The following is a 22,836-nucleotide window of genomic DNA, read 5'->3' on the forward strand; positions in this document are numbered from 1 at the left end:
CTGATAACCAACTTGGGATAATTTCTTTTATTTAAAAATCCTACGGTTTCTGTTAGTTGGGTTATATTCCAATTCAAACTGCTCAGTTTGCCTCGATAAATGCCGTTTTTTCCGCATTTTCAAACAAGTTGGGACTGCCCTCTTTCGAATGGGGTCGGTTTAGGACGCCGCGCCCTAACCCCTCCTGCCAACACCCGCAAGCGGTGGGTCAAAAACTAACCATTTCCCACCGTAAATAATAATAGGCCGGTGAATAAAATTTTAGTTGTCTTCGTATTCTCCAATTAAGAACTATCCAGTAAGTTGCCAGTAACCAAATGTCCGGCAGTAAGCAAAACTCTCAGGGAGGGCAACATGCAAGAAAGTACGAAAACACAAAACTAGGAAGTTGCAAGTTTTATGAACAGATGATTAACTTGTTATTTTCCAAAGCAAATTTCTAATGAACATGTCTTAAATAGGTTTATTTTGTCAATTTAAATTATGTATGTATGTATGTATAAAAGACCCAAAAACGGAGTTGTTCGGGTTGCAATCACAACTGCAGTGTTGCGCGAATTAAATTTCCAGCAACGTATTATCAATTGGGCAGTTGCAACAGTGTTGCAAATTTTCATCAGTGCGGGAGTAATGCCCCTTTTATTACGAGCCTCGAACAGGCCCAACATCTATTTTATGAGTGTGAATTCACCCAGCATGCCACCAGCTTGGCAAATAGTTTCTTCATCAGTTAACAAGCCGATTTGTCCTGGCGGAACGCGAAACCTACTTGATTACAAAACCCTTAATTATTAAATCACGAAACTATGAGAATCTGCCATGTAAACAGGGAAATTCGTATTGGTAGAATAAAAACTATTTTTATTGTCTAATTTATAACGAATCATAATGTTATGGGTATATATTTAGTCAGTGCTACCACCGACCACGTCCGCCACCTCGACCACCACCTCCTCTTTTAAATCCTCCACCTCCTCCACCACCTCCTCTGTTAAAACCACCACGACCACCGCCTCCATTTCCACCTCCGCCGCCTCTTCCAAAACCTCCACCCCTGCTTCCACCTCGACCACCGCCACGACTACTACCTGCTCCACCATCTTGACCCTTTTTCTTAGGGCCCTTCCGTTGGGGTGGCTTTGGCAAAAATCTTGCGATCGGTAGTAGTTTTGCTGGATCAATGAATAATTTTTGTTGCTGTTTAAAACTCTTTGCATTCATATTCTCCGACAACTTCACTGTCACAGAATAATCCCGTATCGTCCCGAAGATTTCATCAATCTTGCCAATTTGTTCTTTATTTTCCAAATATATTGGTGCGTTGAAATAAGGTACGTCTTCAATTTCTACCTTGCAAACAAGATCGTCTTCGCATGCGTAACTGAAATGTCCTAGTGGTATAACCCGATCAGGAGGTCCTTGATCAAACCCACGGCCACCAAAGCGATTGCCGCCGCCACCACCACCTCGTCCAAAACCACCGCCACCGCCACCACCACGTCCAAAACCACCGCCGCCGCCCCCACGTCCACCGCCTCCACCACGTCCACCACCGCCACGACCACCACGAAAACCTGTAAATATGAATGTTCGGTACAAGTATATTTTTTTAATTGTTAACTCATACCTCCTCCACGACTCCCACCACGGTTGAAAGACATTATTTTTATTCAATCTATTAACAAAATTCGTTTATACAGAAACAAAAAACTGAATCTCGTGTGTTTATCAACCACGCGGTCTATATCGAAATAGAGCTGCAGACTATCGATAGTTTCGATGCTTTTTAGTTCTAGCCACTATCGATTGTTTTTTGGTTCTATCGATAGTCCATCACAGTCAGCCTGTTCCCGTACGTGTTAGTCAGTAGTTAATACTTGTTTTTAATAAAATATGAAGTTAAAATATAGCAGGAAAGAGTGATCACGGTGGCACAGACAAGAACACAACCTTTCCTTGAGACGTGAGAATAATAAGCACAACCAATTTGACGCCTAATAATCTGAAATTAGCCTGTGTAAACGGGGTGATTCACAAACGAGCTTTGACTTAATCCCAAATCATATGGCAATTTTTGTGCAACTGGGATTAGATGTGTATAGGAACAAATAGTCAGTACTAATTTTTACTGGAAAGGTGTATAATAACCCAGAAAATTTGCAAGAGAGCACTGAATCAACAGCGTAACAACAGAGAAAGAGTTGCAAATTCTTGCTAGTGAAATTTTTACTAGCAGAAGAAGAAGAATAAATATCTAAAGCCGCCATTTTTTGAATTGGTTTTGCACAAACAAAAGTAAAATGAGTGGAAATCAAAGTATTAATGATGCACTGAACTGTGTAAGCACTTGTGTGTAAAGCAAAGAGTTTAAAACTGATTTATAAATAGTAGAATGTTTACAGCAGAATGTCTAAACGGTGCAACAACTATTCACGTGCAAGTTTTTACTAGCTTTATGTTCAATAACTTGCTCTGCTAGTTTTCTCTTCTTCAGAATTTTACGCTCTATTTTGCTTTTACGCTCTCGCTGCAATTTTTAACTCGAGAAGTTACTATACAAACCTAATACCAAATGCGCTACCTGAAGTACAGGGTGATAGATACGGGTTCTAATCTAGTACTTCCGGTAGTGCATTTGATCCCAACCGATATTTGGTCCCATATAATATCCCAGGACCCTACAAAAGGGTTGCATTTTGTGTCAGATATCAGCTGTCAACGACCCTACAAATTTTTTTGCTTATTTACTCAACGATTTTTGCACTTTTCTTCGGTGTATTTGTATTGTAATTTTATGGAAATTATTTAGACCAAAAACTGCAAATGCTGTTCGTACGCTGCAATCATAATCGCTCGAAATAATACACAAAAATAAAATATTTTTAAGTGGAAATGTCAAGCTGGAATAGCATTTGTCGTGTATGTACCAGTCCTGCGGAATATGAAATTTTTGAGAAGATACCAGCGTATCTGCATGCCAGTTCCAATGAGTTTCTAAATTGGCAGAAAAACGTAAATGTATTGCTGGAAGAGACAACAGGGCTGAAGGTAAGAGTACTTCTGCATTGACAAAAAAAAAGGAAATAGATTTGCATTGCCCTAATAAAAAATATGTACATTTTCATTTGATGTAGTGCTCCGAAAATGATGGTTTGCCAAATAAGATCTGTGCACTTTGCATTTCCTACCTGAAACATGCAGTATTTTTTCGTGAACAATGCATTAACAACGCTTTGACTTTAAAAGCCATAGCCCAGATGCGACAACAAAGCCAAAAGAACAATTCCAACAAAAGAAATTTAGATAAAGAAAACGTTTTAATAACTGAGCAAGACTTGAATTTTACATATGAACGACACGTAGACACTAATCTGCTTAACAGTAATATATCCCAAGATCAAGATAAAGTTTGTAAACAATTGCTAAATAACAACTTTCAAGCAAATGCATCGGCGCAACAAAATATCGAACAGCAGTTACGATATCTAAATTTACTTTTCAACAAAGACTCGAATTCCGGTTTACAAGCTCGTAATCGCAGAAATGATGGCGCCGGTTTAGACTTTGATATAGCCAGTGGTGATCCTTATGCTGAAGAAGAGTTTCCATCAGCAACATCGAGTGATGAAAATGAGGCAAGTGAAATCACACCGAAGCACAGCATTTTTTCATACAAAGAAAAGAATTTCGAAGAAGATGATATTATGGACATTGACGAGTTGCGGGATGCTATTACAATAAATATACCTGAAAGTTGTAAAGAACGTAAATGTCGAGCATGTTCCAGGCGCTTTATGTTTGAGGATTCATTTAATGAACACATGAGCACATGCATAGAATACAAATTTCTCACTTATATTGAAGAAATCAATAAACTTTTATACATACGTCGTAATAAAGGCATTTCCCCTCATGAATTTGTGCGACGCATGATCTTCTGTATACGAAAGACTTGCGAGTGGCTGAAGAAAGCGAATTGTGGTGATATGTTGCTACCCGATTTAGTACAGAATGGTAGCAATGCGGAGGAGAACAATAAGACTCGTTTGGAGAGCGAAGGTAAAAGCTCTGCTGCTTCCTCTGGCGAACAGAAGCTTCGGACTACGCAGACAGCTTCCGCCGAAAAGTCTCGTAAGCGCTATGATTTGCCAAAGCATGATAAATTGACTGATTTACTAACCACAACGAACTCAAATGCATGCGAAAAAAATGCCACAAATAATGATGTTGTAACCGAAAGTAGTTTAGTTGAAAAACGAAAGACAGAACGTAACAGTACTGGCACACCTATAACAATAAGTAACAATATTTTATATGAAATAGAACGCTCTCAAAGTCGTAGCTCAAATCTTTTACCACTTTTGGATCTTGAAATGGATTTGGAAGTTAAAAAACCCATCGCTATTTTGGCTGCTAGAAACAGCACGACCAATGTCACAACATATGCTGCCCCCAACAACTATGCTGCCAGTGGTGGCAATGTTGGCAAGGGACTTAAAGATTCAACCGAACGTTTGACATTCCTCCAAAAACTACAGCAAGCTGCCAACCAACAATCACCAACATTTGTGAATGCCGCCGCAACACCAGCTACGCCGCAAATAAGTGTGCGCAAAGATTTGATGACCGCAACGCCAAGCAACAGGCAATATACAACATCACCAATCGCAGTTACACCAAAATCCATTCCCATCACACCGTTGCCTCGAAATGTTAGCTTCAGTGCACGTTGCAATCCGTGCAACCTACTCTTCGAGACACTTGCAGCACTCGAAGTACACAATGCAATGTATCACAATCATATGCCAGTGTATCAGGCGAAACCGCCAGCAGCAACGCTGCTAGACGAAGCGGAAAGAGAGGCTGAACGCAAACGTATTATTGCACTTTTTGAAGACGAAGATGACGAAGGAGAATTAGAGTGAATTTGGTATGATTGCATTAGCTTTTTATTTAGTTGACCGACTTCTTTATAAGCTGAAATTAGGAAGTAATATTGTTCAGTTCACTGAATTTTGTTTTCACTTTCATCAACAAATATCGCTTGCGATACGCTTTATTTCATAATCATTTGCATATTATTAAGACAAACAACTTAATATAACTTCACTCAAATATATATTTTTGCCCATTTGTTAGGTGTTAAAATATTGAAATTTCCTTAATTTGTATTAATTATTTTGTGATATAGCGTCTGACAAAAGTTCATCTTTAAATTGTAAACAAAAAATCATTTTAATTATTGTATAGCATAGAACCAAACTCTCCCCATTTTATTTATGAGGATTTTATTTACTGCCGACCACTACATACAAATGTACATACATGAATATCAACGTATTACATCCAAATTATTGTAATTATCGCCATAACTTAAACAATAAACTTACCTTAAAAGCCTCTTTGAGGTGACCAAAAAATTATGTTTTACTTTAAGAGAAAAAAAATTAGGTGGTGACTGAGACTTTCATTGAGATTATTATTTTTCTCCTTTTCTCAGAGGAAAGAATAAAAACCGATCGAAATTAAAATGTTTGCATCCGAGATTTTTACAGAAGACTTTTAAAATTCGTTAGCTAATCGAACTTATGATACGCTAGAACGCTATAGCACACCGGATATACAAATTTATTAAAAATAATAAAATGTTGGCAACTCTTCCAAAGTTGCACTTAGCTGTCAAATGCAATGCATTTTTCTTTGTTTATCACAGATTTTTGCAAAAACTAGGCGTAATTCTGTACATAATGCACCAGGCTTATAATATTCACACAATTTTAAAACAAGGAGTACAAATAGAATCCATTGCCGCCTATGGTGAGTATCGACTCAAATAGAAAACTGTCCACAAACCAGGACATAGATTTTATAGTCCTTTCCATTGATTGTTTGCAGATAACAATGTCATCCTGGGCACCCGCAGTGGTCAGCTTATCATGTACTCAGTGGACAGCAATGGAACTGTAGACATGTTAATGTTTAATAAAAACTTTAGCAAAAAATCTATTGTACAGATGGAGGTCATACCGGCTGAGAATTTGCTATTTGTGCTGACTGACAATACGGTGCATGTTTGCGATATCTCTGGCGTGGGTAATAATTTTACATTGATACACAGTGCTATGGTCACAAAAGGTTGCACTTTATTTGCTTTGGATGTAAAGGTTTGTGAAATTAAATTTAATGGTATGAATGACTCATAATCATGACGCTCTCGTACTCTGTCGTAGCGAAACTTCTTTACCTATTTCAAAATCCATAATTGCATACATTTTCTTTTAGCCTACCAAATTACCGACTGGCGAGATGACTACCGTTATTGGTGTATGCTGTGCAATTAAACGCCAGTTACAGTTCTTTTACTGGAAACAAGATAAACTAAATACTTTTGATTTCAATATCGAATTGAAGGATGTGCCAAAGGCGATTTGTTGGGTAGATGATGCGGTTTGTATTGGATTCAAGGATGAGTACGTCATTTACAATGTAAGAAATCAATAAATTTAGCAAGAAGCAGAAATGATTTGGCAAATTTTTTATCCAGATGTTGGCGAGTAAGCCTGAGAAGCACGATTTGATTGTTACTTCATCGTCACATAGCATGGATCCTTGCATTTGTCTTATCAAACATAATATGCTGGGCGTGTCCAAGGACGAATATCTAGTTGCCATTGATCCAAGTGTTTATGTGAAGAAAAATGACGAAAAACTCAAGACATACGGCACAATTGAGGCAGCAGTTGGAAATGTTGAAATCAAAAATAAGCCAAAACCAATGATGTGGAGCAGCGCATTGCTCGATATAGGTACATACTAAAAGAAAGCAGCATCTAGTATAACTTAACTCACTAACTCATTTTTAGTTTGGGACGAGCCCTATGTAATCGGTCGCGTTGCAAATGCCATAGAAGTGCGGTGCATTGAAGGCAGCAGCTTAAATAAGGACACACTTGTGCAAACCATACCTGAGCTCAGTAAAACTAAGTTGTTAGTGCGTTCAGGAAAAGGCACACTATTCGCTGCAGCAAATTCAGAATTGTGGTGTATTCGTATGGTAGACATACCCACGCAGCGGCAGATTTTACTGCAGCAGAAGAAATTTCAACTGGCCATAGGGTTGACGGTACTAATTGAGCATATCTCTTAAAATATCTCGACAGACTTATTTATAGTTTTAATTTAATTTAGAATATTTCCGAGGAGCCGGAGGACATCAAAGCAGCTACAATTCGCGAAATACATGTGCGTTATGCGCGTGAATTGTTTGCTAATAAGCAATTTGCCGATTCTATGAAAGAGTTCGAAAAAGCGGCTGCCGACCCTTACGATGTTATACGGCTTTTTCCAAACTTGCTGCAGGATCAGGCAAGCAAATCTAATGAAGCATCTGTGCCCGCCCCACTAATGCCTCAGTTGGAGGAAAAAGATATGGAAAATGCGCTCCTTGCGTTGATAGAGTTTTTGGCATTGGCACGTCAAAAAGAGGTAGTAAAACTTCGTGATACAAAAAGTACCTCAAAATCGCTGCTTTCAATTATCGATACAACGCTATTAAAATGTTATCTACAGGTTTGGTTTTCATGTTGTAAATTTTTTACGTAGAAAATTCTGCATTGCTCTTTATCTCCTGTTGCAGACTAATGACTCCTTGGTTGCGCCACTACTGCGTTTAAATCAATGCCATTTAGAGGAATCGGAAAAGACATTGAAGAAACATGATAAAATTTCCGAGTTGATCATACTATATCAAATGAATGGCAAACATAAGAAAGCTTTAGAACTGCTGAAGGCGCAGGCTTCAGTCGAAGGTTCGAGCCTTTATGGACATGATCGTACTATAAAATATTTACAACAATTAGGCAGTCCGCAATTGCCGCTAATTTTCGAATTCTGCGATTGGGTTTTAAAAGAAGCGCCTGATGATGGCTTACGTATTTTTACAGATAATTTTATAGAGGTAGAAAACTTGCCTCGAGCCAATGTACTCGATTTCCTGCTTAGTCGTCACAAAGCCTTGGTCATTCCATATTTGGAACATGTAATTAATGTCTGGAAGGACAATAATACCCTCCTACACAACGTATTAGCTAAACAATATCGCGAAAAGGTGCATAGCCTACTCGAAGAGGTTAAACAAGAGGAACCCACGAAGCAAAGGTTTGTTTCATTTCTCTGCATTTAAAAAATATTGGAAAGTGTGATATTTTTTTTTATATTATCTATTTTGATAGTGAATCGCAAGAGAATTTGCGTAAATACCGAGAAAACCTGTGTGAATTCCTTAAGAACTCACAGAACTATTCACCAGAGGTAGTGCTAAGAGATTTTCCCACAAATGACCTGCTTGAAGAGCGTGCCTTGATTCTCGGTCGTCTAAAGAAGCACGAAGAGGTTCTGTCAATCTACGTGCAAGTGTTAGGTGATGTGGAAAAAGCAGCTGAGTATTGTGAAGCAAATTATGAAGATGATAAAAATATTTTTGCAACTCTATTGATGACGCTATTGAATCCATCTCGCCAGCCGCCATATGAGGACGTTGCGCTACATCCCGACTTTTTACGACCGAATGAAGAAATCATACTAGGGCTCCTAAACAAATATGCGGAAAAAATTGATCCCTATGTCGTGATACCGGTATTTGATGCATTTGAGTACTCAAAAAAACTTGCGATTTTATTTTTTATTTATTTTGTAGTTGCTGCCCGATGACATGCCGGTGCATTCTATATGGAACTACCTGGAAATAGTTTTGCGTACCGAAATCGCGGAGCGACATGAAAACGAAACAATGGCCAGGCTGCTTAAGGCCGAAATTCGGCGTGTCCGAGAAGAGATTCGTGCTGAGGAAAATAAATCGGTTGTTCTCACTGAGTTCACGGTATGTCCACAATGTAAGAAGCGTTTCACAAATCCACCAGCTTTCGTGCGTTATCCCAACGGAGAAGTGGTACATTTATCTTGTCATGACAAACTTGTACAATCGAGCTCGGGAAATAGTAGTTAAATTAAGGTATATAATTACTAGTAAACGTATATATTTTCCACAAACTTGTTCTTAAATATTAGCTTTTAGTGTTAATGCAATCTATGGATTGATAGCCTCCAATTTGTGGTAGCGCCATCTATTTCTTAAATTAAAAGATTGACTGCGCTCACTTTCAATAGATCTATATTTTGTATTGACACACCTGTAATTAGGAGACTCGTGTTAGAAACAATTTTATCCCCGTGATGCTTAATCTCTGTTAAAGGACTGCAGCCATGATATTTTGCTGGAAAAACCCCATTTATTCTTTCTTGGATTAACTGAAACCAAGAATTTTAATTAAATGTTCGCTGCTTTAGCGACAAATTTATTTAAAAAGATATTTAAACTTCTATTTTAAATTCACACGCCCCTAACAATCAAGTAGTAGTTTTTCGTAGCCATCAAATTTAGGAATTCGAAGATTTTCTAATTTGCAAGGCAATTGCTGTCCAACCTCTTCTTGTTGTGGCACCAAGTGTCTCAATAGATATATCGTTTCTACAGTCAGCTCCTTTTCCCCAAATTCAAAAATTTTATTTAAAATATTTTCTAAGCTCGTATTCCAGACAACTCTAATTTGTTGCATCAACACACCGAGCGCATGTGGCTGACATGCTAATATATTCGCTAAAAAGCGAATACCATAAAGAATTCTTAGACGATTGCTGATGTTTAAAAAATCTTCTGTGTTACACAAATTACTCAAAATGAATTCGATTAAATAGTTGGTGTGTTCCATACTTAATTCCATTCCATTCCATTCGGTATGAAATAATATCTGCAAATGATATTCGCCTGCACCGCTGCTACGTTTTTTTTTACACATGTGTTCGTTTATGAAGAGCAGATCTTCAGCTCTCAATACGCGCTGATTGTACACAACAAGCAACTGCAAACAAATAGCTGCGTCTTCTCTGAAATCAGCTGTAGGATCCTTATCGCCGCTGTCATCCACATATAGACGCCATAACTTGGGCACTATTTCCATCTGCACCAAGGTTTCCGAGGCTTTCTGGCTTGTGGAGATTATGTTAGCAATTGTCCAAAGTGATGTACGCTTTAAACGTTCATCAATGCTATCGAGATAAGTAACTAGATAACTACCAGCCATATTTCCGATTTTGTCACAAACTGGCGCTTCGCCAAGTGATAGATTGCAAAGACATTCCACTGCGCCAATTTGACGTTCGGAGTCGATACCTATATAGAGAGAGTTCAAACCAATTGGAAATTAAAGCATAAATATATGAATCCTACCAGTCAGCTCTTTAACAATGACGTGCAGTGCTCCGGGCGCCTTGGCGAACAGCTTGATATGGTCCATACTTTGTAGGAATGCATGATTCAAGCGATACATATCCTCTACCGATGCATGTTTGCGCCGTTTTATTCGCGTTATCAAACCGTTTACATCCTTTTCCGTAAGATTGTCTAGCTCCTCCACTTTTTTGGTTATCTCGCCCAAACCAAATCGCAAGGCATCGTTGGACTTGGCACGTTGCAGCTCCCGGTGCCGTTGTGAAAATATCCTAACTTTTTCACGCAAAAGTTCGGTAGGTACGGTGACTGCCTGTGACGATTGTGGCTCTTCACAATCTGTATCCATAATTTAAAAAAATATTTAAGTAAATTAATTTAAGAATATATATATGAATTTTAATAGAAATTAGATTTGCTATGCCGTTACTTTCGAGTGCATTTTCAGCCGCTGAAAAAATTCGGATAAAAAATAAAAATGCTGGCAGTCCTGCCGGGGAGCAGCTGATAGGGTTCGAAACTCAAGACTTGCTATGTGGTATCGATACCAAGTTTTACTTTCGGTATCGGGCGGAAAGTGTGATACTACTCAGTACTAAAAGAGTAAGCTTACAGAACAGAATTCAAATTTTCTGCTCGAAAGCGTATGCAATTGGATTTGGTATTTCTCCACATCGGAGATCAGCTTTAACTGTACGTATTTCGGTTGAGTTCTACGAAATATTAACCGTCATCAATTCGCCACTTCTCCGCTCGCTATATGTGAGTTCCGGTCGCTTAACGAAAAATTTTGCATGCGAAAGCAACAACAAAGTTAGCTAGCAAGGATGGACATAGCGAGTTTTGGTTGTACCTCGTTGAGTTCGTTCGCGAACTGTTGGCGAATCGACGACGGCTATTGAAATGGAAGCACAAACAAAAGCCAAGGGCCAGTTTTTCAGTGCACGGTAGTGCATAAACAAGGTTAATCGCATGCAATTGTTGTTGGAAAAGTGAACCAGTTAAATCATTTAACTCGTTTGAAAACCAGTTCAGCGCAGAGTTGCATCAGAAAGCTTTCTGCTCCGACCAATCAGCTGACCCTAGACCCAAAAGCTTTCATTTGACACGCCAACGTTCAAAAATTAACATTCTGAGAAATATTAAAAATTAAAAATGATCAAAAAGTTTCAAAATTGTATACATGTCTGCCCGCCAAAAAAGAGGCCAAGGCGGTAATAAGTTATTTTCCATGAGGTCTCATCGTACGCAGGGATAAATAGTGTACACAAACTAAACATTTTGAAGTCTCTAAGTAATCCGTATGCGTTAATATCATGAAGCAGACATTCGCACAAAACAAATTGAAGCACAAAAACTTGATTTTAAATTTTTTTTTGGTAATCAAACAACCCGTCAAAGTTAACTCCAAATGTTCAATGCGGACGATTGTGTTTTCCAAAAAGCTCTGTTTCATTTAACAAGTTAAATGGGGCCAATTTAAACGTAATATTAATCTAAGTTTAAACTGGCACTGAAAAACTGGCCCTAACAGTGCTAAGTGAGGTTTGTTTGTACTCAACGCACGAATTTTGCTTGAAAGCTGCATGAAGCTTCCTCCATTTGAAATCCTCATATTTGATGTGTTTATCGATGATTTTAATGATCTGAAACAAATTTTTCATCTTACGTTGTTTTTGTTTACTCTTTCTGTATGTATTTAAATCACACGCATTGCCCACTCGCAATTAATAAAACGCGAGATCTTCAACAGTCAAACCAATTCAGTCAGTTAAATATAGTATCTTAGTAGTAAATTGAACGCTATCGATACTTGCTTCTATATTTTTGGACGATGCTGCAAAAAAACCAACAATCGATAATATCTGAAAAGTATTCGATACCACGAGTACTTTGGAATGTATAAAGTGAGTTATCGGGTACTAGGGGAGGTTCGAACCCTAACAGCTGATAGTGACAAAGTTTTTTTTTAGGCTTTAAGGAGTTCTGGATAATACCACAGATTGGTTAATTAATATTAGTAACAATGTCCTTTACAATAATGCAAAAGTTATCACTGCAAAGTCTCAAAGGGGATCAGACTTTATTGAGTGAGAAATAAATGGAATACTGCCGTTTATAGGCAAATTTATGGAACTCTTTTTTTTTCTATTTTGCAGCGACCATACGTAACGCCAGTAAAAAGACTGGAGGCAGCACGCGCAACAAGAAGGGACATCCACGGCCAAAACATCGCGGCTGGCGTGTTCAGGATGGACATTGGGTCTCACAGGGTACATTGCTTGCGACACAACTAACAACTCGTTTTCATCCTGGCATGAATGTATGTAAAATTCGAAAAATATATTTGTTAAGCTGATTAAGTAAATGAAATGTTTATCCAGGTTGGTTTTGGGCGAAATGGTACGCTGTATGCCATGGAACATGGGCGAGTATATGTGACATGCGAGCGATTGGATCCAAATTGGGATCACACCTGGGTACAGCGAAACTACGCTGGGCGCGAGGGCCAAACGATTTATAAGAAATTTTTCAATGTTATTACAGAACCACAGCATCAGCGTTTTCGCTTAATAGAGGAGGTTTAAATGTTTCGGGCTTTTTTGTTGTTGAATACTGATGTACGAAAATAAATAATGGGAAATATTTAGTTATTTGTGCAACGTTTTTGTGGTAGGGGGGGGGGGGGGGGGGGGGGGGGGGGGGGGGCGTGGCCTGCCAAACCTGCTCTAAAGGAAGAGTATAGAACGCGCTTTATGAAAAGTGTCCCCTCACCACCCACAGACCCCTTGGGAGCTGTTTGAAAATAGGGGAGTTGAATTTTTTGCAAAAGGATTATAACCCTCACTTTCTGTGTAGGCGGCCTTCGGCCCGGCTTAGCGATTATAACCATAGCTAAGCAGAATTCTGTTGTTGTTGTAGCAGCATACAAATTCCCCAAAAACTTTTTGGGGAGTGTTGCTGGAGTGACAGTCCTTGGCCAGATATAAATCTGGGTCGTTCCGTTCCGAAGAAGAGGGGCTGAACACCTTTTGCAAAGATATTTCGTGGATATTTTTGTTTGACAGCTCTGCTCGGAAATTTGCCAAAAAATACGATATTTCAAACCGAGATTATTAATAAGTTAGTCCACAGATATAGTAAATTATTATTTTTTAAATAAAGCGTTCGGATCACGCGTTTAGGCCTAACAATTCAAAATCGTTGTACAAATAACTAAACCGTACCCTAAATAATTACTTACAATTCTTGTGCCGCAGTATACTGTAATACAAAAGTTCCATTTTTTTAGAGCTCCTAAGTACATTCCTTGTGTATTAAGCAACGTATATCGTACGATATTGTACCGTACCGGGACTGATTGGGTCACCTATCTTTATAAGTGCTATGAAATGCAACCATGTAAGTGGATGTATCGAATAGCGCACTTTCTTGACATGTTCCAGATGACAGCAAACATTTGCAGCCAACTTCGTTTACTTCTTTCTTTCGAAAAGTTTCAAGATGGTGAGTGGACGTCAGAGTGTGCTTAGCAGTCACAATTTGCTTCATTTTTGCATAAATTAAGATGCAATTTTGAACGTAGGAGACTTTATATTAAAATACAATAAAGTAAATATCCAAAGCGCAAAGCGTTGTTGTAGTGTGAATAGCAAAAGTTACACTTTTGTGTTGTTACACGACCTAACCTCAAAAAAATAATTGTGACTGCCACTGTAAACTTGTTGGTGTACCAACATCCAAACACGTGTGTAATTCGAAAATAAATATTTTTTTTCTTTAATTTACAGTCGAACATCAAAAGAAAGAAGACCAGAAAGCTGCGTGGTCATGTGAGCCACGGACATGGTCGTATTGGCAAGCACCGCAAGCATCCTGGTGGTCGCGGTAACGCTGGTGGTATGCACCATCACCGCATCAACTTCGACAAATACCATCCCGGTTACTTCGGTAAAGTTGGTATGAGAAACTTCCACTTGCGTCGCCAGCACAAATTCTGCCCAACAATCAATTTGGACAAATTGTGGTCGCTGGTTGGAGCTGATAAATTAGCTGAACTGCAAAAAGAGAAGAGCAACAAGGCACCCGTCATCGATTTGGTGCAATTCGTAAGTATCTCTTCCTTAAAAATTTTATGTAGAATTTCTGCCAAACATGAAGATACATTCCAAGGCGTCGGGCGGACTGAATGCGACCGTACAATTGCTCTCCCCATGTAGCGAAAGCCTTTCAGATTAAGCAGAAATTTTAACCTAAAATGATTTATATGTACATTATAAGGAATTTTGGGATGATTGTACTAAACATATTTTATATCTTGTAGGGTTACTACAAATTGTTGGGTCGTGGACATTTGCCTAAGCAGCCCGTTATTGTTAAGGCCAAATACTTTTCGAAAAAGGCTGAAGACAAAATCAAGAGCGCTGGTGGTGTCTGCTTGTTGAGAGCTTAATTTTAATTTTAAGGTAAATATTTATTTCATGTGTTGGAAGCTTCTCAAATACAGTGACGAGTTAGCTTATGCGTCAGACTTTTGCTGAATGACTTTCGTGCTACCATAACTGAACTGAGTATTTGAGGAACAAAAACCAATTTTTTGGGTTAAACACCTAGCATTGATACTTGGAATGAATTTTATAATATACAAGTTTTTGTTTTTAGGTCCTGTTTCCAATAAAACGTACATGAAACATCAAACGTATGGATTTTACAATAAAAATAGAATTACAAAAATTTAAAAAAAAAAAATTACGTGATAGTTTATTCAATAAGAATTGCAAAGTTGTATGCGAATTATGGGCGGGCGGGGGTCGGATTTCAAACAATTGCCAGCTTGTACTAATACAGCCTTCTAAATAGTAGTAAGAAAAAATTTGGTTTTTACCGTACTACTGGATGCAGCTTACTACAACGGATTACTAGTAAAAGGTTGGGCACTATATATTTCAGGGCATAGCATTGTCTTCATCATAAAAGTTAAAAATATAGCTGAATCTGGGTCTAGCCACAATGTAAAGCGTAAAGATGGGTCAGATCTATGGAAAATGATAAGCGGTTCACATGTTTCTTTGTGGTAAGTGCCTTTGTTTTTAACAAATGAAGGGGCTTGTAGTTTTACGTTGGTCCCAGACGAGATAATTCAAGATTCTTCAAAGTAAAAATACACTGAGGAATCGAACCGGGCTCCACCCAAGGTAAAGCTCGCATCGACACTATCGGAGCCAGGGCTGCCAATTGTACATAGCTATGAAGTGCCATATTGAGGATTAAAAAAGTGACAGATAGAAACATAAAGGTGCCATTCTTTCTAATTCTTCCCATTAACACATTCCTAAAGCGAAAGTCCAATGCCATAGTAAGATAAATCGGTTGCATAAACTATAGAAATTAGAAAATTTTAGTTGAGAAAAAGAAGTACATGCGAAAGGATTTTACAAAAATGTATTGAAATATTATTTTTCAAAAGTGCCATTCTAAAATTAAGTGCCATTTGAAGTAAAATAGGGCCAAAAATGGCACGGTTTGAGCGAAGTTGGCAGCCCTGATCCGAGCGACCGCCACCCCAAAAAGGCCCTACACACACATTGATTTATCGGCCAACCAGTTGGCCAGCCGCTAGAAGTTGGTGGTAAATAAGCCGTGTGTAGGCAAGTTGGAAAACCTTCGTTAAGTTATTCGTCAGGTTGGAGAAAAATCAAAAACTTTTGATTTTGAGGCAGATTGGTCAACTTTTTGCTCTGTGTGTAGACAAGTTGGCAACCTAAATCCGATTTATTTTTTCAAAGGCGCATTAACGTTAACATGTGTTGTTCGTTAAGTAGGTTGGTCAACTGGTTGGCCGATATATCAATGCGTGTGTAGGCTCTTAAAGGGGGCCCTTCATATTCTAAACACAAAAAAGATGACAAATGCAACCCTACGTGCATAGCACAGGGCGATACATGTGCCTAAATAATTGTAATAATTCAACACTTCTTTTTTTAACTTTTCTTTTTATTTTTTAATACAAATGCATGGTATAATTTCTTGATGTTTATTTATTTTTATTATTTAAAACTTTTTTCCCTGTTTTTGTCCAACAAATGATTTTTCATTTGATAATTAGAGTTCTTTGTAGGCTACATTCTCGCATTTTACTGCATCTCCATTTTCTTATTTTTGGACTGGCAATACTTATTTTTGGCAGCACAAAAAAGAACCCAGAAAGTTTTCAGAGATTTTCACTTTCTGGTGTATTCAATATTCAATTTCCATCAGCGATTTGCGCTTTTTAGCTACTCAAGGGCAAAAATCAAATCAAAAGCATAAAAGTGATATCAAAAAGAAGTGCAGGGAGGATGAAAACCGATTTCTTCGCTTTGTAGGCGCATCAAATAGCTTGAAGGAAGTGTGTGGAAAATCTTCGACGATCCCGTCTGTATGTAAGTGTGGGACATCAGTCGCAAAGAACAGCGAACGCGCAAAGCGGAGCACTAGTCAAAAGAGGTAGTAAATTTGTCCGCTGCGTTTGTGGGGGGCAAACGGTGGATGAGTGTACAGCGACAGCAACAGCAGTTGTCGCCATAAAAGAAGCATAAACGCGGAGCAGTGACAAAACTGCGTCCGAAAATGCGAAAGTGAAGAAAAAGTGAAATTCCGAAATTGGAATTGGTAGCGACGACAGACAACGACAAACGAAAAAAGATCGTGGAAGGATGATAGCGTGAACGGGGGAGAAACAGTGATATAGAGTAGGAGTCAAAGAGATAATTGCTGAAAATGCAAAAAATCATTGTGAAACGAAAGACGATTGGAAAACCATTGTTGAAGTTGAAAATCGTCTACGCTAATTAACACTTTGCTTTTTATTTAAACGCAAAAAAGACTTTGCCGCGCGTCAATCGCAAGCTACTGTTGTAGGTAAACGGGGGAAAACAAATACTTAGGTGCTCTCGCATACTGTTGCGCGCTTATTGACCACATATGCCCTTGCCTCGCCTACGTCACTACATTGTGAACGATTCAACGCTTCTAATTGTGCTTTTGTGCTATAACGCATTATTTTTTGTTGTAAGGTCATTTTTGCATTGCTTGAACCGCTGCCATTGTTTCATGAAATTATGTTGAAATCGTCCTCTACTGCGCAGGAACTGCGGCTGTGCCGACCAACGAGCACAGCACAGTCATCCTCGGGCACATCTGCAGGCAGTGCCATGGATACATTAAAATCATCTTTCCTACCCAACCTGGCCATGGATGGTGGAGTTATTACATCGGCTAGCTTTTGTCCGATGTGTGGTCAGCAATTTGAGCGGCCACAACACGCTCAGGAGCATATGCAGTTGTGCCACGGCATATCAGCTGGCATGATTGGTGGCGGTGGTGGCATCGGTGGTGCCGGTGGGCTCTTGCTAGGCGGTGTTCCACAACCGAACGTACCAGTTTCGGATCCTATGAAAATTGAGTATCCCTGCTTGAGTTGTGAGGAGAAGTTTGGTTCGGCGCAGGAGCTAGATGAACACCACCGTATCGTACATCAAACCACGGCTTTTCTAGCGCGCTGCATGGCATGTGGCATTTATGGTATTTCATCAGTGACCTTGCACGAAGGCGATGAATTCAAGTGCATGCACTGTGGCTCTGTATGCACTGCCTCCAATATGACTGCAGCTCAGCAGCCGCCGTACATGGATCAGCCTGAACCACCCCAAACACCAGAAGAGATGCCTTCCATGCCGCCTGAAGAAATGAATACTATACCACCAGAAGAATTGAACTCAAGACAGAATCAGCAACAGCAACAGCAGCGCCAGCAGCAGCAACAACATCAGCAACAACAGCAGCAGCAACAACAACAACAACGGCAACAACAACAGCAGCCAGATTTACTCGATCGTCAAAGGCAGCCGCAACCAGATTTGCTTGATCAGCAACGACAGCAGGCCGGACAGGCGCAATCGCATGCACAAACGCAACAACAAGCGGCACAGGCACAGCAAAATCAGCAGCAGCAAACTCAATTAAAAGTACCACCTCTAACTGTAAAATTGAACAAAGGCAGCAATGGCAGCACAGAGGGCCATCCACATGTGATAATCAAGGAAGAACCGCTTGGCATTAGCGATGGCAACGGTGATATAGATCCGGCCGCAGTGCCCGTGTACACCATTCAGCAGCCAGTTGGTGCTACGAGCGTAGTAGTAAGCACCGCATCAGCTACAGCCGGAGCCCTGGCAAATGCGACTGGCACAGCAGCCGCCAGCAGCGGAGCTTCCACGACATTGGGAAACAAAGTGCGCCACAAATGCCCGGAATGTCCGAAAACCTTTAAGACGCCCGGCACATTGGCAATGCACCGTAAAATACATACAGGCGAAGCAGAGTAATCATTGCACTTTAATATTATATCTTATATTTTTAGATAATTTAAAATTTGGTTATTTATGTAGAATGCTTTGTACGAAATTTCGCTAATCCGTCTATCCGATAAGTCTATTAAAATTTAGAAACACATGTATGTAAATACGAATCTATCGGAACCAAAAATCAGATAGCAAGTCTAATGGATTTTTATTTTTCAATGCCCGGAAATTTCGTACTTAGCTTCTCAATGTGTGTCTATACGAGTATAAATGTTTTAACTTATAATCTAAGTGTTTGTTTCTCGAATGAATTGTCACGAATAATTAACTAATTTCTATTCTGTTTTCTATCTGTTAAACAACTTCGTTTACGCCTACGCAGCGTCACGCCTAAAGAACGCCCGTACTCGTGCTCCTACTGCGGCAAGTCATTCACCCAATCGAACACCCTCAAACAGCACACGCGCATTCATACAGGTGAGAAACCCTTTAGATGTGGATATTGTGGCAGGCAATTCACTGTAAAGGACTACCTGAACAAACATTTAACAACTCACACGGGTGAGAGAATATAGTATATTTTGAAAAAATCAATCAATCAGTCAGTAAATCAACCAATCAATCAGTCAATCAGCTCAATCAATCAATCAATTTCACTCAAAACAAAATCAAACCACAAAACCGATTAAAAATCAAATCACAAAATTAAGCAAAAACAAATCAAACTATTCTCAGCTCAGCTAAATGCAGTGTATTTGTTATTCTTTTTCTAAATACTATTACCAGAAATAGAAAATATATAGTACATACATACTTATGTGTGTCGTAATAATTACTTCAAAAGCAATCAATATGTATTTTGTATATCTGGAATGCATATTATTTTCATTTATCTTAGATAAAAAATGCTTACGCAATTTTTTTATGCCACGCACGCCCATGACAAATAATTAAATTCCATCTCATCGTTTGCTCATATGCATTGCTAAAGAAAAAACTAAAAATAAAAGCAAAATAGTACGTTATGATGAGCAATTATTGCGTACAGCAGAAGCATTTTCTCCATACTTACATATGCACATACGTATGTATATAAATGAAAAATTAAAACTGATTATTTAGGCTTTAATTAGGATTAGAGTAGAGAAACTTTTGGAAGAAATTGAATACTATGACTTGAAGAAAAATTTGAAATCGGCAAATTCAGAGTTATTTCGGGTTAAAGGCATTTTGCAATCAAAAATTTTATCAATAAATGTTCCCATTTCTACTTTATTTATTGGCTAAAAAATTGATGTTACCAGCGCTGAATAGATCTGTGAAGCTTTAGGTTAGGTTTTCTACTTGGCTACATAGAAAAATTAAGTAAAATGTAAGAAATAAGTGTGATGTTTTTTCGAAGTGCGTTCTTTTAAAGTACCATTAGCTAACAACCTAAAATTCGGATCGAACACATATCTTAAAAAAAGTAGATTAGGCCTTTGGCATTAAAGGCGACGTTATCTAAATATTTCGATTTTGGGGTTTAAAGTCAAATTAGCACTAGATTTCAGGATTTTATCTAAAACCTGAGACTGAATTGTTCACATATTTCTGAAACATACATATTTCAAAATCATTAAAGTCAACCGCATTGATTTCTTATATTGAACTTAAATTCTTTTCTGAATCATACGCACAAAGAATGGAAAAGACTATCGATAAGGAAATAGATCTAATACTCTAAGGCAGGCTGCTTTAATCCCAACTAGTACGCATATATAACTATGGATATAGTAATTGGCTTTGAATGGGAGAGAAACGAAAATTTAAACTAAGATGCTTCAAAAAGATTTACTGAACTTGAAATTGATATCTCCTGTCTAGAATGGTAGTGGAAGAACTTCTACACATCCTCTCTTATATTGGCATTAGCTGCCAAGGATATGCGATTGTCTTAGTAATAATTGCCAGAAGAATGTTCGAGAATACGCTCCGTCAAATAATACAAAGAGGTCTAAACTAAACGAAGTCTGGTGGCCTAAAATGGGTCGTAATATCAAAACCTCTAAGGCGGCCATCGTAGCATTCTCTAAAAGAAGAACTCTCCCAAGTATGAAGAGTATAACTTTGAGTGAGGCCTTACTGTAGCGATGCGCATATGTCCTAGAGATGGCTTTGGCAAAGGTCTTATATTGTAGGAAAATATGTAGGATTGCGAATCTCACTTTCAGACCCGTTTTTAGTTTAAATCGAATAGGCGAAAAAACAAAATTATACTACGCTTAATTGCTCATCATAATAGCGATGCTGACGACGATCACATCTAGCAGCCGCAAACATATATAAGTGATAATTTTTTAAGCAGTCGCTTATTAAACAAAACTTTTTTTTCTGTCCGCCTATTGCAGCCACTAAGCCACCACCCATATGACAACAATATTGCATTTCCCTCCATCTCATCAAACCTATTGTACTGCATTTTTTTATTGAATAATTACAAAAACAATGTTGAAAATATTTGGCAAATTATCTGCAAGTGCCAACAGAGCCAAAGTCATGATTTGTTGAATAGCAGACAAAAAAAATGCATTAATATTTGTTGCTTAAGCTTTTGCGCTCGTTGCTGTGGTAGTTCAACAAATCATTCATTGGCCATGGCCAAGCAGCTGACTGCATATACAACTTATTATCACACACTATAACTAATGCATGAGTGTTTTTTTTTTTTCTTTTTCTTTCTCTTCGTATCTTCTACAAATGTTTTGTTTGTGTGTGTGTATGTGCTATGGTTCTACTGGAAATCTACAGGTGAGAAACCCTTTCACTGTGTCTACTGTGAGAAACGTTTCAGTGTCAAGGATTACCTCACCAAGCATATACGCACACATACTGGCGAAAAGCCCTATACCTGCCCCTACTGTGACAAGCGCTTTACACAGCGCAGCGCTTTAACGGTACATACGACCAAGTTACATCCACTCTAGGGAAGACCGATTGGCAAAGGGAGCCGTGGCCGTTTGTTAACATAGTTTTGGCTAAGTGATGCGGAAGAGAAGAAGCCAACGGCTGAAATGTTGGCCAAAACGTTGGCGCAGACAGCGATGACTGCAGAAACAACAACAACAACAGCAGTAGCTGCAGCAGCAACGGCAACAGCAACAGCAACAACTATGAACAACACCACAGCATTTGCAACAATCAACTTATCATTAAATCCACAGCAACAACAGACACAATACCAACTGCCGCAGCAACAGTATCAACTACAAAACCAACAACATCAACGGCAACAACAACCACAGCAATCACTAGAAGGTACAACAAACAAAGAGCTCGACTTTGTACTGGATACGATAGGCTTGTCGCAAGCTTTGTAGTAGGCCACGGCGGCTCTTGTTGGCTGCGAAATAGGCGCGTAAAATGAACAACAAATAAAAATGCGAAATATAAGACGATTTGCAAGATCTTAAAGAAATTAAAAAAAAAAAACAACAACAATAAAAACACGAAAGTAAATACAAAGTCACACTGCAAAAGGTTTTGTGCTAATCATTGAAATTTTCGGTGGCAATGCACAAGAAAAAAAAAAAACCTAAACAACAAATGATTAAAAAAAATTACAGCAACAATAAGAAAACACACACACACACACAAAACAAACGCTGTAACTAAGCGAAAGATAATGCTGGTTAATTATAATGACAAAAAAAAACGAATTATAATGGTGGGAGCGGGAATGGAAAGAGGAGCGAGAAATACCAAAATGCCACAAAGCAAAAAAGTGAGTTTATGTAAACAACAACAACCACAACAAATGAAAATAAACTAAAGTAAATAACTAAAATCCAGAATCTGTTAGAGCTGAAGTTTAGTGAAAATGTGGGATTACCCACCGTCTAATTGTACGAGTATGTAGTTTATTAAAGGCAAAATTCAAAAATATACACATGTACATACTATATGTATTTGAACATTTTAATATTGAACTAACCTAAATATGTATGTAAAATAAATGCTAATGACGATGTTCTTGTAATTTCAGGTTTTATTCATACTTACGTACATATATAAATTTTTTTTTGGTTTGTAATTTATTTCGTAAAAGCGAAAATTTTAAATATTTATAATTTTAATACATACATAAATACATATGGAATTTATGCTTGTTTCATAACCGAGCTGCGTCGATATGAACTAAAAATGAACACTTTTTTGAACTGTACATAG

The 22,836-nt window shown here is 38.4% G+C and overlaps 7 protein-coding genes across 11 annotated transcripts; 5 read left to right on the forward strand and 2 right to left on the reverse strand.

Annotated features, from left to right (window-relative positions):
- Positions 1–900: 900 nt before the first annotated feature.
- On the reverse strand, positions 901–1,818 carry LOC118741134 (probable H/ACA ribonucleoprotein complex subunit 1). Its single transcript, XM_036472986.1, has 2 exons — positions 1,628–1,818; positions 901–1,574 (listed from the first exon to the last, which is right to left on the reverse strand). The coding sequence occupies exons 1-2, from the start codon at positions 1,659–1,661 to the stop codon at positions 916–918; spliced, it is 693 nt and encodes a 230-aa protein (XP_036328879.1). The 5' UTR covers positions 1,662–1,818; the 3' UTR covers positions 901–915.
- Positions 1,819–2,701: 883 nt separating this feature from the next.
- On the forward strand, positions 2,702–5,420 carry LOC118741129. Its single transcript, XM_036472978.1, has 2 exons — positions 2,702–3,048; positions 3,135–5,420. The coding sequence occupies exons 1-2, from the start codon at positions 2,893–2,895 to the stop codon at positions 4,923–4,925; spliced, it is 1,947 nt and encodes a 648-aa protein (XP_036328871.1). The 5' UTR covers positions 2,702–2,892; the 3' UTR covers positions 4,926–5,420.
- Positions 5,421–5,659: 239 nt separating this feature from the next.
- On the forward strand, positions 5,660–12,529 carry LOC118741127 (vam6/Vps39-like protein). 3 transcript variants are annotated; one of them, XM_036472975.1, is made up of 10 exons: positions 5,660–5,817; positions 5,896–6,164; positions 6,283–6,486; positions 6,545–6,806; positions 6,864–7,123; positions 7,189–7,569; positions 7,637–8,157; positions 8,232–8,634; positions 8,696–9,010; positions 12,445–12,529. In XM_036472975.1, the coding sequence occupies exons 1-9, from the start codon at positions 5,748–5,750 to the stop codon at positions 9,002–9,004; spliced, it is 2,679 nt and encodes an 892-aa protein (XP_036328868.1). In that variant the 5' UTR covers positions 5,660–5,747; the 3' UTR covers positions 9,005–9,010; positions 12,445–12,529. The 3 variants fall into 3 exon arrangements, with proteins under 3 accessions (XP_036328868.1, XP_036328870.1, XP_036328869.1); XM_036472977.1 differs by lacking the exon at positions 12,445–12,529 and adding an exon at positions 9,067–9,366; XM_036472976.1 differs by lacking the exon at positions 12,445–12,529 and adding an exon at positions 9,074–9,366.
- LOC118741132 lies at positions 9,360–10,642 on the reverse strand. Its single transcript, XM_036472984.1, has 2 exons — positions 10,286–10,642; positions 9,360–10,228 (listed from the first exon to the last, which is right to left on the reverse strand). The coding sequence occupies exons 1-2, from the start codon at positions 10,632–10,634 to the stop codon at positions 9,399–9,401; spliced, it is 1,179 nt and encodes a 392-aa protein (XP_036328877.1). The 5' UTR covers positions 10,635–10,642; the 3' UTR covers positions 9,360–9,398.
- LOC118741138 (39S ribosomal protein L27, mitochondrial) lies at positions 12,232–12,939 on the forward strand. The gene is made up of 3 exons (XM_036472993.1): positions 12,232–12,375; positions 12,445–12,608; positions 12,670–12,939. The coding sequence occupies exons 1-3, from the start codon at positions 12,312–12,314 to the stop codon at positions 12,871–12,873; spliced, it is 432 nt and encodes a 143-aa protein (XP_036328886.1). The 5' UTR covers positions 12,232–12,311; the 3' UTR covers positions 12,874–12,939.
- A 781-nt stretch (positions 12,940–13,720) lies between these two features.
- Positions 13,721–15,021, forward strand: LOC118741137 (60S ribosomal protein L27a). 2 transcript variants are annotated; one of them, XM_036472991.1, is made up of 4 exons: positions 13,721–13,792; positions 14,077–14,394; positions 14,610–14,743; positions 14,946–15,021. In XM_036472991.1, exons 1-3 carry the CDS (start codon positions 13,790–13,792, stop codon positions 14,736–14,738), a joined length of 450 nt encoding a protein of 149 aa, XP_036328884.1. In that variant the 5' UTR covers positions 13,721–13,789; the 3' UTR covers positions 14,739–14,743; positions 14,946–15,021. The 2 variants fall into 2 exon arrangements, with proteins under 2 accessions (XP_036328884.1, XP_036328883.1); XM_036472990.1 differs by having other exon boundaries at positions 13,723–13,792; positions 14,610–14,751; positions 14,948–15,021.
- Positions 15,022–16,521: 1,500 nt separating this feature from the next.
- Positions 16,522–22,071, forward strand: LOC118741131 (chorion transcription factor Cf2). Of its 2 annotated transcripts, none has more exons than XM_036472982.1 (3): positions 16,522–18,647; positions 19,010–19,188; positions 21,418–22,071. In XM_036472982.1, exons 1-3 carry the CDS (start codon positions 17,386–17,388, stop codon positions 21,591–21,593), a joined length of 1,617 nt encoding a protein of 538 aa, XP_036328875.1. In that variant the 5' UTR covers positions 16,522–17,385; the 3' UTR covers positions 21,594–22,071. The 2 variants fall into 2 exon arrangements, with proteins under 2 accessions (XP_036328875.1, XP_036328876.1); XM_036472983.1 differs by having other exon boundaries at positions 16,523–18,647; positions 19,010–19,104.
- Positions 22,072–22,836: the final 765 nt, after the last annotated feature.

This window comes from Rhagoletis pomonella, unplaced genomic scaffold, assembly GCF_013731165.1.
Source record: "Rhagoletis pomonella isolate Grant_MI unplaced genomic scaffold, Rhpom_1.0 Rhpom_scaffold_00006, whole genome shotgun sequence".
Lineage (NCBI taxonomy): Eukaryota > Metazoa > Arthropoda > Insecta > Diptera > Tephritidae > Rhagoletis > Rhagoletis pomonella.